The sequence below is a fragment of the Syngnathus scovelli genome, chromosome 7 (genome assembly GCF_024217435.2).
Source record: "Syngnathus scovelli strain Florida chromosome 7, RoL_Ssco_1.2, whole genome shotgun sequence".
Taxonomy (NCBI): Eukaryota; Metazoa; Chordata; class Actinopteri; order Syngnathiformes; family Syngnathidae; genus Syngnathus; species Syngnathus scovelli.
This window is the reverse complement of record NC_090853.1, coordinates 7,586,176-7,601,690: the sequence shown is the minus strand read 5'-3', so window position 1 is coordinate 7,601,690 and position 15,515 is coordinate 7,586,176. Positions and strand designations below refer to the sequence as shown.

General features: G+C 37.1%; 1 protein-coding gene across 5 annotated transcripts in view; it reads right to left on the bottom strand.

Annotated features, from left to right (window-relative positions):
• Positions 1-15,515, bottom strand: part of clcn2c (chloride channel 2c) — a 61,893-nt gene that overhangs the window by 23,830 nt on the left and 22,548 nt on the right. For all 5 annotated transcript variants that reach the window (XM_049724868.1, XM_049724870.1, XM_049724872.1 and 2 more), the window contains 10 exons: positions 9,387-9,518; positions 9,127-9,255; positions 8,699-8,832; positions 8,029-8,106; positions 7,197-7,275; positions 6,935-7,060; positions 6,382-6,466; positions 4,632-4,733; positions 4,057-4,141; positions 2,659-2,814 (listed from right to left, as the gene is read on the bottom strand). In XM_049724868.1, coding sequence (XP_049580825.1) covers positions 2,659-2,814; positions 4,057-4,141; positions 4,632-4,733; positions 6,382-6,466; positions 6,935-7,060; positions 7,197-7,275; positions 8,029-8,106; positions 8,699-8,832; positions 9,127-9,255; positions 9,387-9,518 — 1,106 coding nt within the window. The remainder of the gene's footprint in view (positions 1-2,658; positions 2,815-4,056; positions 4,142-4,631; positions 4,734-6,381; positions 6,467-6,934; positions 7,061-7,196; positions 7,276-8,028; positions 8,107-8,698; positions 8,833-9,126; positions 9,256-9,386; positions 9,519-15,515) is intronic.

Genomic DNA, 15,515 nt, shown 5'->3' with positions numbered 1-15,515 from the left:
TCAGTTTTGAACCAATTTTTTATTTTTATGGCTGACTGCTGTGCATGACTATTTTGCAACGTGCCCATCAAATCTATAGGTTTATATTAATATAACCAGACAATAAAGGTACACACAATACATTTTTACTAACCACACGTAATGTATTATTCTTATTATTTTATCATCTAATCTGTTCAATCTAAAGTAAGGCCTAAATTAGATGCTGTCACATTTATCTTCGTTACAGTACAGAAAGACCTTTTCTGCCTCCGCTTCTCTAACAAGAGGATATACAGTACATGAGTGGGAGATGCACACTGTGGACCAGGTTTTAGCTGTGTGCGGACACTTTGTTCCCAAGTGTCACAAGCAGTGATCTTATGCAACATTCTTAGAGTGGAAGAAACTACCACTGGTGATGTAATGTGATGGAAACCAATAGTTTGTTTACTCATTGTGGCATGGTCACACACATTGGCACATGAGTGTTTGGCTCGCATTCCTCATTAGAATCCTTGCTGCACTATAAATAATAATAATAATAATAATAATAATAATAATAATAGGTAAAGGAACACCGATTGAATGCAAATTCATTATGTACGTCATGCTATATTGAGTATACAAACATTTTCAGATTATTTTACAGTTGTACTTTTATCACCTTTAGAATGTTAAGGTGTATTTCAGAAAAATTGTATGCCAGTGACTGCCCATTCCACATTGTCAAAACTGTAGTAACTATTAGTAATGTTTTAGTGTATTTTCATTTATTTTCATATTTGCAATGATGAATTTCAAGGTGTTTTGTAAGAAGTCCTGGGTTTCTAGCTAAACTAGACTGTGTCACATAAGCAAGCACAATTTGTCACAAATAATCACTGACAAAGATGCAAACTTCAAAATGGGAGCTAACAGTTTTCATGATTGCTTTCCAGGATAATGGGATTCTGCTACAAGGTATGCCAGATTTGTGTAGATATGTACACAAAACTTGCTTTGCGAACACAGCATTTTAAGTATTTGTTGCACTGACTGATTTAACACCCTTCACAGAACCCCCGCCTCCCCTCCCTCAACACCCCTAATAATAAAGCCTGGTAGTCGGAAAGTTTGTTTGGAAAGGAGCACAGGCAAAGATGGCTGCCATGACGAATAAAACAACTATTCATTACAGAGACGGAGACGAAGAGAGCAATTTCGCCTTGAAAACCACCATGCTGAATCCAAGAAAACCAAAGGCTGCAATTAGGCGGCGGTATTACAGATTCAATGTGTGTGTGTGTGCGCGTGCGTGTGTGTGTGTGTGTGTGTGTGTGTGTGTGTATGTGTGTTGTACTGTTCTGGGATTTGCCTGTACCAGTGGGAAAGCGGCGCTTGAGTCAGTAGATACCCACATACTGTATATATGCATACTGGTCATGACGTAAAGTTCCGCACTCATGTGAACGCTAATAATGTCCCTCCACACAAAACACTGAATCACGCTAGAACTTTTACCAAGCATGACTATTTTTCCATCCTTCAATATTTTATGTGAATTGTGTTTTATTGATATCCTCTGCCTGAAACGCTGGGCTGTTTAAATAAGGCACATTTGTAAGGAACGTGCATTTACGGGATGGTTGACTGAGTACCGTATTTTATGGACTATAAGACGCTAATTTTTGCACAAGCTTTGAACAAGCTGCGTCTTATAACCCAGTGCAGTTTATCTATCTTTTGATGATATTGTATGATTTGTGCATATTCTCATATATAGAAATGAAACATATTATATATAGTCCAATGCGGCTTATATATGAGCAAAACAGGAGTTTCCCTGGTGCAATTTTTATTTGGGTGCAGCTTATGGTCCAGAAATTACGGTACATATACCACATGCACCGTGTTAACAGTAAAATGTTCAAAATATTCGCTGTCTAAACTAACTGCTGTTGCTTTGATTGTTATTTCGCAATTCCAGTTGGTAACCCCAAGTGCTCACCAAGCGGCATCTGGTTAGAATGTCATCGATGCATGAATGATGCAACGCAATGAGATATTTAAATGAGATTTCACGGTCCCGTAGCTTGAAAGTCTGAGCTCAAACTCCAACCTTCAAGATGGCACCACGTGTGTGATTGACTTGGGCTTGACAATTGTACGAGAGTGACCATCACCGCTCATGCACCAGCCTTCTGGCCAGCTAAAGAGGAGGTCCCACCTTCTAGTTTGTGAATAGCATTAAGTAGCATGTAGAGATTCTTCCTTATCATCAATAAGATTCCAATTCAGTCTACTGAATAACACTGGCCAATTGCAACAGCAGTAAGTAAATTGCAGACAATTGCTGTGCTGGTCCCACCACAAATACATATATATGTATAATTGTGCATAATTAGTGCATAATTTCAAAGTAAGCAGGATTCTCAATAATGTCCAATTTAGTGACTGGAAGAATTGTTACTCCAGCGACATAATCTATAAAACATACATTTATAGACTTATTGTTTTATCTTTATATGAATACCATAGATATAGCACTTAATCTATATTGGTCTAACAATTCATTTTAGTGAAACGTTTCCTTTAAAAGCAGCTTTAAGATTTTAATTTCAGTTCTGAAATCAAGCCTAACCATATACATATGAAATAATAATGCTCACTGTAAATTTTTCTGCGTTCGTCACCTACCTTCATGACAATGAAGATGACCAGTGTGACAAACACATTGACCTGCGGATGTTGCCAGGCCTGGGAGTGTCCCATGAAGTCAAACTCTTCAGCAATGCCCTGTTTGGCCCAAGTGCGGTTGTCAAGCAAAGTCACAAGCGATTCCTTCTGGGTGAGCTGCAGACCACAAAAAGAATCATCATTATGAAAATTATTACATGAAAAAATGACATGGGTAGTCATGTTAAGATCACAATGACATATGGATTTGAAAACATAATGCACTAAATTGTTTCTGTTAGTCAAATGAAAATAAAGTGCTTGCAAAGATCCAATATGTGAGATATATTTAAGAATTTTGCGCCAACAAAGGCAAAATGAAGTTTATGATTGACATGTTATTGTATTTAACAATGATGTTGTTAAATTTGCTCCAACAAAGGCAACATTGTATTTAACAATGTTGATAAATTGATATTTGTGCACACATAACTATTTCTTGATCACAATTAGTATTTAGTGACCACACATTAGCATTTTTAAGTACGTATCTATACTGCGCCTTCAGTTTTTTTCTTCATGTCAGTTCTGGAGCTTCAGACTCTCTTCAGTGTAGGCCTATGAGAATAATTAAAATCTGCTGCGCATTGCACTTTTGAGAAAATTTTGATACGGTACAATTTGCTGATACTGTATAAAGAAATGTCAAAGATTTAAGACTGCATGCATACAGATTTAGATTTACTATCTGCAGTTGCTCTTAAAAATGGCATATCTGTACTGTACAAGAAGAAGGATATGAGAATATTTTGCATGCAAACTCTTATTATAGACTAAGAGTGGCTAAGAGTAGGTCAAATTAAAGGTTCAGAAGATGTCTCCTACCTACCTCCTACAAAGTAAAGGACACAATGCAATATAGTATGAGTCATTATTTAAATACATTCCAGAAAAATTAAAATCACCCCATAGCCTGTGATTTTAATTTTACATATTATGACTTTTGTGTGCCTCAGTAAAAAACAAATCAAAGTATGCATTATGATCCGTAGACTCTAATGATAGCAATCTGATAAACTTGAAATATGTGTTTGCCACGTAAAATAATGAAAATGATGGCAGGAAACCCCAGACACAATATTTAAAAGTTTAAAAATATATATTAAAAATGTAAATATTAAAAAATACTAATAAATTAAAACAGGTCCACGGGTGCTATGCGTGGATCCTCTGAGGAGAACCTCTGCATTGTACTGTACACTTTTGGTTCATCATGTTCACCTTGGTTGGATACATAGTCCTTGTGTGTACATGTACATCAGCAATAACAAGAAGCTCAAGATATGTCCACAACATATTTGAATACATTCCGTAGCATATATATAGCTGTTGCAAGTCGCTTAAATGGAGGACACTTACCTTCCCAGCCATGAACTGTCCAAAGCCAGGTGGAAACGTTAATGTGGAAACTAGCAGAGTTATCAGTGCCGGATACAGAAGACGCCTGAGAAAAAGATATTAGAGGCAGTGACAATACATGTTGGCGCTTCTACATTACATCAGTTACCACTTTTTAGACCAAGTACCACCTAGAAAAACTCTAAGATCTTCAAGACTAGAGCAATTAATCTACAGGCCTGCCTTTGAAATTATATTAATTCCAAGTTTTGTATTACACAGGCAAATATATCTATCACTAAAATACAGTGTGACCCATAGAGAAAAAATTGAATATTACAAAACAGAACGTTTATTAAATGTAACTTAGTTTTGGCATCTTAGGGGGAAACACATGTAAAAACAAAAAAGAAATAAACGAATAAATAAATCTAAACAATCGTCAAGTAATGAAGTGAGTGATTTGTTACATAACGCATTCGAGCTGTCAGTGGCTAAAATGGTTTCTATCCCTAACGTTGTCTAACAATAAGAAAGATGCCAAAACCGATGAGCCACTTGTAGAACTTTGACATGTTCCAAAATGTGATGCTCACTTTTTCATGAGGAATCTGTTGATAGCCTTTTGATTTCTGATGAACTGGACAATAAGTCGATTTAGGTACACAAACAAAGCTCCGCCAAAACCACTGGCAATGCTGCAAAGAGAGACAAACAGGCTTGAGAGATGATATCACAATTAACCACTGTTTTCTTGAAATTATGTTTCAGAACTTTTTCATAACACTGGCTAATTGCAACAACAGTAAAAGATTTGCAGGGACAATTGCTGTGCTAGTCACAGCACAAATGCAAGTTTATGAACTAGTGCCTCATTTCAAAGTAAACAGGCTTTTCAACAGTGTAATGAGAATTATTTTAGCCCGTGAGATAATCTATAGAACACACATTTAAAGACTTTTTGTTTTATGATGTCCTGTTATTTTGATTCAAATAAGTGGCACTCTTCATACCATAGATAGTGGTAGTTAATCATTATAATTTTATTTACGTCTAAACAAACCAAAGTATACAAAAACAATTTGATTTCATTAATCTGTTTACTATTTTACTTAGAAGCCTGGAGTATGAACAACTATTGAGGTATGAGAATCTGGTCTTGGAAATATTGTTTTAACTTGCATTAAATCAGCAGGATTGTGCTTACATTTGGTTTAATACACTTAAGCAAGTTACACCTCAACCAGATGCTTCCCGTAGCCACCAAAGGCTTCTGACATAATTCTAGCTGCATAATTCACGAGTCATCTTGGCTGAATCCATCCATCCGTCTGTTCATCCGTCCCTCCCTCCATTTTCTAAACTGCTTATTCTTATTAGGGTCACAAGTGCGCTGTTGCTTCTCCTAGCTGACTACAGGTGAAAGGCGAGGTACATACTGGTCCCCAGTTATTAGCAACTGGGTGGAATAGAAATACATTAAAATGCGTTGCTTTCATTGCCTGGACTTGGCTTTTGAGAAAAGGCCACAAATGTTCTTAGTGACTAACACCCATGTAAAAAAAAACAAAAAACAATAGCAACCTCTGATTAGTGGTTGCCAAAACATCCAGTCAAAGCTCCAAAAGACCAAACATTTAGTGCACTGTATTTTCTACTAAAGAAGAAGTGTTCGCAATCCATTCTACCTCCTCTGGCTTTCTTGTTGTAAACGAGTCTCAATCAGGGCCATGAAAATGCCTCCCGGGCAAAGGAGGATAAAAGCTATCCCTCAGTGCCCTAGCAACTGTTAGAGGATGAATTATCCATGTATGATGACTCATACAGGTTTGGCCGTTAACACAACTAGAGATAGAAAGAGGCTCTTGAGTCGACGTAGAACTTCATCTAGACCCATGCCAAAAAGAAACTGCTAATTTAAAAGTTCATCAATTTGATGGCTTTTTTATTAATTATAGGCAACTATGCGATATGGCCGAATATATGTAAAAATTTACTTTGCAATGTTGCCATTTCCAATTTCTAATATCAAAAGTATATTTTATATATTCTAACAGTCTGAGATGCCTTGTGTAATCATGCAGCCTCTTATTACAAGCAATTCTGGTAGTATGCAAGACTGCTGGTTTGGGGAATGAGACTCTTGATTGCGCAAGGAGAGATTGTTAGGTAGATGAACACATGTATTGTTGTCATGTGGGTTCCCTCAAAAAATCAGCTAAAATGTTACAAATATTTATGCATCTACTTTGCTTAAGACATTGCTGTATTGAGTAAAAAATTGGGTTTGACTAACAATATGTACTTGAGAATAAAGCATCCAACTAACTACTGTATAGAACTCACCCAATGACAGCAAAAGCAGGCAACTCCTGGAGGTCAAATGGGAAATCTAGTCGGAAGCGAGTTTTAAACAGGGCTGTAATTGTCTCTGGGGAGGTGGGTGGGGGTGGGGGTAGAAAGAAAATGGCAAGCAACAATTAAAATGGGAAAAAAATATTGCACCTTTTAATGAGATGTATGTACACTTCTTTTCTGACAGTGTACATTCGGCTTCAGAATTTGATTCTTTCTCATCAACGGAGGAAATAACAATGCCATAATTAAATCGGCTGGAAGTTTGAATTTCCGACTCGCTCTTAAATTAGATTACTTGTGTATAACTAGTCAATGCATCTCATTTCCATACCAGCATTTTGTCTGAAGGGACACTAAATACATTGATAAAATAATTCAGGTTTTATTGCTTTATTGCCTTTCAACATTTTCAGTCTTGAAAGTCAGAAGACATACAATTACACTTGTAAGCGTTCATTCAAATAGTTTTCAAGAAATACACACGTGAAGATATATTTGTGACAAAAGTTACAAATTGAGGTCAAGCGCATGTCTATCTTACCTTCATCTCTGTTCCAAACAGCAAGCACTCTGAAGATGAAGGCACTAAAGGTCGCAGCAAAGAAACCTCTCCAATAGTTCCTCACCGCAAAGAATGTGGAAGTTACTTCAATACTGAACAAAACACCTAAATGCAACACAAGACATCAGTTAAGCTATGATGAAAAGACTTCAGATATGACATGAAATTTCTTAGATAAATGTTTAATATTTAACAATTGTTAAATTGAATCCTTAAAGGGTTTTCTGATCGATCTACTCACCTCCTATCGGGGCTGCAAAACAGCAACCAACTCCCACTGCACATGCTGCGGCTAGCATCTCAATGTTCCTTGACTCGTTCTAAATAACAAACGCGTGCACACAACAAATGGTTATTGTAAATTCCAGTTAGTTTTTGACCTACAGGGTGGTTTGTCATTAATTACATAAAACAGATTGGAAATGTGACCTGCAAGATTTCAAATTTTTCATGATGCTTTGAGATCAGAACTGATTAATTGTAGTGCAGCACACAAAATGAAAAATAACAAACAAAAGTGAACTATTACATAGGACAAATGACAATGGGGCAGGATGAGAACCACGGTGATTAAGTTCATGCTCCTTGTTCAAATTGTTGAAGAAGAAAAACTTGTTAAAACCAAACTAAAATTCTATACTGAAAGGAAATATATTTGGATGTGAAGATAAAACTGGATGTAAAATTTCCAAATGTACATCTGGCAATATTTGTCTGAGCCGGGATGACAAATGGATGGTATGTATGTATGTTATTTTTTTTCAATTACTTAACATACCTTTATTCCTGTAAAAAGAAGGAACAGAGCATTTTTTTTTCTGTGTACATTAAGTGTACAGTCAGTAGTGCATCATTGTCTTCCAAACTTATCCGACAATAATCTGGTCTGTGGTTCTAAAACGTTTGGGGACTGCTGGTATATAGTATTATCTTGAGTGGGATGTACTGTGTAGTTAAAGAGATATAGTACTAATACTATGGGTTAAAACATAGAAGACTACACTTAAAGTGTTTAAACAGAAAATATTTCACAGAAAATTGTGAATAGCAGGAATAACATTGACAAGAGATACCTCATAAATTCCTCCAAATAGAGACATGAACTTGCTGAGGAGAGCTGCACACAAACTGGCAATGTGGACAAACGGACCCTGGAGAGGAAAAGGGCATAATAAAAATATTTGACAGAAAGAAGAATAAATATTTGAGAATTAAGATTACAGCATGACTAATGACACTTTAGAGTCTTGGTGAAGTATAGTGTTGTCGCCTCCAAAAGTATTGGAACAATAAAGCAGATTTCCTTATTTTTGTTATAGACTGAAAACATTTGGGTTTGACGAAGGAAAAAAAAAAAAGAGTCAATCAATAGACCTTTTTGCTTCGTTTCTTTTAATTAAAAGTATTAGCATTAGGATTTTGAACAACTTAAAATATAGCACCTTCCTTCTGTATGAACGCCGAGCATATGGGCCTGCGGTGCGCCTCTTGAGAATCATTTGTTATTCATGCTGCAGGGATACCAGAAAGTAGGGTAGGTATATCCCGGGTACCGCAGCATTACAAGATTTCATAACCAATTTTGACAAACGTTTGAAAAGTTGCAAACAAAGAACACTACACTATCCGTTGTGAGCAGGATTGTTCACCTATGGTGGAATGCTCTTACTGGTTTCACATCAATGTATAATGCCTGGACACAAATTGTTATTTGGGGCTAACTAGTGTGGCTCAGTGTGTTACCTCCTTGCCCAGCGGCATTCCACTGCCCAAGGCGCAGGTTAGGCCGATGACTTTAGCCACAAACGTTTTGAAGGTGAGGTATTCCTTCAGTACAACTCCCCGCAAGATGGTCTTCATCTCTGGAATACCTGAACCTGAAGACGATAGAAATGGTGAAAAAAGAGAAACATCCACCATGCACAGTAGATTTTACCATTAACGTTATTGCAATGTCAACAAATTTAAATTCTAAGCACATTTTAAGAATTTACCTTGTAATAGTGCATCGTTATTCAGTTAAAAGATGACTACTCAAATGGTAGTATTCCAGTAACAATATTAGCACAGAACCGTTAAATAGTTGATAAATGATTAATAAAATATATTCTAAACATGTTCAAAAGAAAATTGAAATATGTACAATTGCTGAATCTTGTATTTAATCGTACCAACAGCCTGCGGAGCAAGAATCTGAGTGAAACCAGCTGAGAAGGTGATGAGTACTACAGGGTATGTGACCCAGGCCAGATACTGAAGGAAAACATTACTGTCCAGGCCACCATACATCCACTTCTGTGCTGTGGAAACACATTCACAAATGTAACCAAACGCATATTGGAACATAAAGAGCATTCAATGTATTTTTAAAGGTTGTATGGACTTGACACCCATGAAGAAAACATGACTTCATCTGTTCAACATGTCTCACCTTGAAGGCAGATGGCAATGCAGAAGTCCACCACCCAGCTGACCAACGCCATGACGAGTCCCAGCAGGATAAGGAAGATCCAGTCCTCCCCGACCCGTGAGATCAGGAACTTCTGGCAGCGAACAGTGCAAACTAAAAGGCAAGACAAGAAGACACCAGGCTCAAAGATCACATATGATACAAAAACTAGTTGATGGCTGCAACAATTATTTTAATCGCAAATTATCAAGGTCTATATTTAATGCCTTGAAATTACTTCTGTTCCTTTTTCTTCCTTTTGTTTGTGATCCCAAAATAAATTAAGATAATTCTCCTCGAATAAATATCTGGACTTCATTTTGGGCTATGAGAAGCACTTGGTAGCAGGTGTGTGCTGACTCCCATGAGGGATGAATTGGATGTGATTATAAGAGCAACCACATTATAGTTATAAATGATAAACCGGGAACAAAATCTGCTGGTGAACAAAATGGAGAATGCAAATGCAATGATCTAGCACAGGGGTAACGAAACTGTTGGAGAACGAGCGCTATTTCTTGGGTACTGATGAATGAGAAGGGCACTCACTTCAGAAATAACACATTTGCTTATGTTAATTTTAATAATGTTATTGTTGTGTTGTTAATAACACAGAGATGACTATGACAACCATTTTTGCCACTGGTTTAAAAAATATAGATTTTTTTGGAATATTTTGAATTCAAAGAATCATGAAATAAAATAAAGGAAATATATTTAAATGCCCACCTCTTGTGGATATGAAGTCTTTTGGGATCTAACACAATCACCTGCAGGAACTGGTTACAAGTATTGTAATGCATATAACAGTTTTTGTGAGACATGCACATGTGATTAGTAATCAGGTTTAATTGCTGGAACAAAACAGTTTGACTATGACGCATCGGATGTGCAATTGTGTATGCACACACTATATTTCAAAGCAACACTGATACACACAGTAATTCTGTTCTTTCACTTTGCCATTACCAAACTGTGTCCTCATCTCTGTTTTCTACAGGGAAATTTGTCTTGGTAACAGTAGGAGGCTCCATGAACTAATGATGTGCACAACCATTTTTGTTTGTTCTTTCTCATCTGTAGCATGCGGAACAGATGTTTATGTGACACTGATCATAAATTGTTCACCTGTTTTCACCTACGATAGAGGGATAACCAACAACTGAATCTTAATATAAATACATTATTTACATAAATATGTCTATTGAGTGAAGCAAATGTTTACCATTTATTATACACTCCATTAGATCCTTAATGAAATCACCACTGCAATCCCATTATTGGAATTCGTATTACTTCTGCCATTCCAAGTAGAAAGCTGAGCATATTACACTACCTATTGGCATTCAGAAACAATTTCTAATTGTCAAATTGTTTACTCACCATAAAACCCAAGAGAACATATACCCCCAGCGATCAAAGAGCTAATTTTATGGATCCAAATGTATTCTACGTAACCTAGTATTAAACTTGTCGCTGTGAAGTTGATCCGACTCTTCTGACAGTGCCTAATTGATTGAGTCTATAAACGAAAAAATTCAAACCTCTTCCTTGTTAAATTTAGGAACAAGAGCATTTGGATTAAAACGCAAAAAGGAGCGAAGGAAAAGTCCAGTTTTGCCTGATTCCACTTTTATGATTGCCATGACCTAAAAAAAAAATTAATCTACAAGGACAAATCTCATAAAGATGCAGAGATAACCACATCACAACAATCACTGAGAAATCAATTTATTTCCTAGTTTAAGTTTGTCTGCTAGGTGAATTGCAGAGTCTAAATTGTCTATAAGGGATGAACATGAGGATGTATGATTGCCGATATACGTATGTTCTAAAATTGCCTGTGAACCATTCCAAAGTCAGCTAGGATAGGCTCTAGCTCACGTGAGCCTAATGGGGAAAAATGGTATAGAAAATGGATGACGGGATGTATTGAGTTGCTCCTTCTTTGTGGGTACTTTAACCTGTTTCTTCATTATTGGGGTGAGATAAAGACACCTTTGGATTTTGAGTTGATTTTTGCAGTAACTCCCAGTAAAACTACTTAAGTGCACAAAGGCAGAATGATTTCCTTGTCCAGGATGGCGGCAACTAGCACGTTGCTGTTTATTGATTATGTGACAACGGACAGAAGTAACAAGATCAGACGTGTGGAACCCACGCTGGAGAGTCAGTGTCAACTTTGTTTCAAAACGCCGAGAATACCGTTTGTGAGGCAGTGTGCATCAGCTGAGCACGCTATTGACACGATCCAAATTGTTGAGATGAAAATTAGAAAACTGAGCTGAAAACTGAATATTGAGCTTTTGATACCCGAATGCATTCAGCTTTCAGCAAAATAGAAAAAAATGGCCTCAATGTTTAAATATTTTAGAAGATTTGTGTGTATGCAAGGCAGTCAAAGCTTAGTAGGACATTTTCATCTACCAAAGGATGGGTTTGCTCACAAACGGAATAGCTAATTTGACATCCATCATGCAAACCAAGGTCAGTGGTGCAATTTTCCCAGGTGAGGGTTTGTTTGCTTGCTTGTTGAACGAGCTGCTGCACAGAACAAGTTGTGCCTGGATGGCTGCATGTCACACGCATCTTAATAGCAGTGCACTTAGAATCTTAGTGGGAGAAGCAGCTGTTGTCTAGCACAGCGTGACTGTTGGCTTTGACAGACACAAATGCTGGAGTTACTACCTCTTATTTCATTCAGTGGGTTTTTGCAAACAGAACTGATTAGTGATGACTATTACTTGCAAATGCATCGCTCTTTAAAATGAAAACAACAGATTTGGAGTCAGGTCTGAGCGGAACAAAAATGTGTGCACTTACTCTGAATGGTGCTTAAGTGGTTATTTGGCTGAGCCAATATTTGACATATAGGTAGGTTTTATGGCTAATTAAGATGTTGACAGATTGCAGAACCCTAAAGTTTTGAATTTATTTAACCCTCCTTTGACTCAGCATCATCAATGACTAAGAGAAGATTTTCATTTTTAAAAGGAGAGTTAAGGCACCATGCATGCAGTGATCAAGTACACTTTGACAGCGCTGAAGAAGCAAATCAATATTGTTCTCATAAGCATTTCCAAATTTGCTTCTGCTTATTTTATAGCCGCAAATCTTGTCTCTGGTCAATGTGGTGCCTAAGGAATGTCCCTACAGACTGAATAACTGCCTTGTTGTTTTGAAGAAATTATGTGTGCAGGCAAGATCTTTTTCTTTCTACAATAAATTGTTAGATGAACACCAATGAGTAATCTTTTCTTATTGATTTATTTTTTGAACATGTATTTTAGTTCCAGGTCTTCATTTCATGGAAGTTTCTGCACACGTGCACACACACTTTAACCTGCAGATGAATTGCCATCTTTATTCTTGGAGGCATGCAATAAGAATCATGCTACATCCCAATCTATCATTACCTGTTGATCTCCCTTTGCCCTGCTTCATTTGTACACCCCCAAAACTGTTCTGCCTTTCAGCATATCATATTGAACCACTGACTTAGGCTCTCATCTCTGACTTACCCCCAAGCAACATCCCTACAATCTTTTTCTTTGCACCTTTCTTCCATGCTTCAAAGGTTCGATGTATTTTGCAATCTCTCCCCATACGTAGAGACTTATATTAGCCACGTAACGAGTGAGCCCAACTTCGATTTTGGTGGATACATAAAATATTTAACAGAGGAAAATGTATGTGACATGTAAAAATAAATGCGCATACAGTTTTTAAGAAATCCTTGCAGTGGCCATTATTGAGGTTGTTCGTGAAAATGAAAATGAAAGTGTATTTGTGGCTGTTTTAAATGACCATTAAAGTCAACCGTATACTTTTAAGTATTCCCTTTGGTACACTTAATATCACAACAGAACCATCTCTTCCAGACTTTGTGATGTTGATATATTTTCCATGCTAATTAGGTCTAAAAGTGATGTTTATGCAAATGTTGTGTAATGGCATAGGACAAAACGCCTCTTTTTGCACTCTAACAAATCTGTTTACTTGTAAGGTTACAACCATTGTGGCACCAGTCTTCTGATTGTTATAAAATGTATCAGTATGCTAAATGCCACGTAATGGAAATGTACATGAAAATCATGATTAGCATGAGATAAACTTGAAAAGATTCGTCTGTTTATACAGATCAGAACATTTGCGATAGAAATCATTTTTGCATTATGCTGTTCTAAAACGCAGTGATTCAATCAGTGCTCAACTATTACCCTGGTAAATTATAACAATAACTATAAGTTAAGCTTATACAGCAAAAAAGAAAAAGGCTTGTTAGAGTCACAGTTTGACCCTTGTACAATTGATTCACCTAATTTCCTGCAGTACAAACTGTTTTAAATCTCGAGGGGGGATCTTAACCATGCAGTCAATAGGAAATTGTGTTTGTCCTTAGAGATTCGTCCATTTGATGTCTACCACAACGTACTATGGCCACACAACACGTACACCAAAACAGAGAACTGGTGTCCATCTCATAAAAGAATACACTATATCTGCTTGATGAAAATGTTTTGCACTGGCAATGTGATTAATGTGCATTGCTCATTTCCTGGATTAAAGTGTGTTGGATCAAAAGCCAAGGGATCTCTGTCTTCATTACATCTTTCCCTCATGCATCCATTTTATCCTTCAGACCTCTGCCAGGAACTGCCCCTTCTTTTGTTTTTATTACTCGTCATCACTCTCTGACTTTTTGCATTTCCCCCTCTCTATCCTTCAATTTATCCAGCCACTTTTTGCTCCCGCTTTTACTCTCACTCTCTGTAGCCCACCCACACACCAAACCCATCTACTCATCTTTGCTATTGCAGTGTCAGCACTTCCGCACTGCAGTCCTCTGCGGATGTTCTTTGAAATACACTTTGATATACTGTACCTATATTCATCTCTCCTATCTACCATTCTCTTTTTTCTCCAATGCACGTATGCACGCAAAATAAAAGAAAGATATTGAACATTCTTTATTACTTTCAATTAGATCTTGGGGCAAGCTGTAATAAGGCCAGGATGAGAGCGTTAGTCAACACACAGATTCACAATGGTGAATTTGTGGAAACAATAAACATGTTTGTGTTGACTGCAAAATCTATAGAGACCCTGACGTGGACAAGTTTGTGCAATTCAAATCATATTAATCATACGTTTTATATTTGAGGTGTGTCCAAAAAGTTCCATGTTAATCTTACATTTTATATTTAAGGTGTATCCAAAAAGTTCCAAAAGATAGACTTGATGACATGAAAATGGTCTCTTTCAAAGTAATCCCCCTGGAGTTACACTTTGCCAGCATTTTCTTCATGTAATCCTGGAAGGATTGTTCCAGGATCTTCCTCATCACAGAAATCTTGATATCAGCCATATATTTAAAATGGGTGACTGAGAACCCACTTTAGCTTGGAAAAGGAAAAAATAATAATAAATCACACCGAGCCAGGTTATGTCAGAAGGGTGATTTTGCTCAATTATTGCGAAAGTGCATTGTCATTGTCACTGCATTTTAGTCAGCCATCACAACACCTTAAGACTTTCTTCTTTTGCTGTTTAATATTTACTTGTGTATTTAGGATCATTGGTGTGCGCAACAATTTGAACGAATAGTCTGACAAATGTTTCATTGGTATCAATTTCAGCTAGTTTTGAGAAACCTAGATCTGGCTTGCATTTCTAATGAGTACCCCGGTGACATCATAACAACGCCACATTATTCAACTTGCCAATTAATTGTTCATAGACTTGATGCAGGTCAGTGGGTGATACTTTTTGAACTTCGCTATTGCCAAGCAAAACAAATTTACTCGAAAACCTTTATGCACCTTTCGTGCACAGCCTGTGAATAGTAAATTACAGGTCCGCAAGTGTGGAAGAAGTGGCTAGAGAGTTTGGGCTTTCCTGCTGAAGTTGCTGCCTCTGCGACCCCACCCCGATGATGGTCAGTAGTTTTAGGAGGGCTTTTTTTATGAGGTGAGCCCACGCCATTATATCATATACGCAATAGTGCCACCTGAAGGATTTATGATTACAGGCAGTGATTGTTGGTTTTCAGCCTTGCCAGTTAAATGCAGAGATTTCTCCTAATACTCTGAATCTTTTGAGGATGGTAAT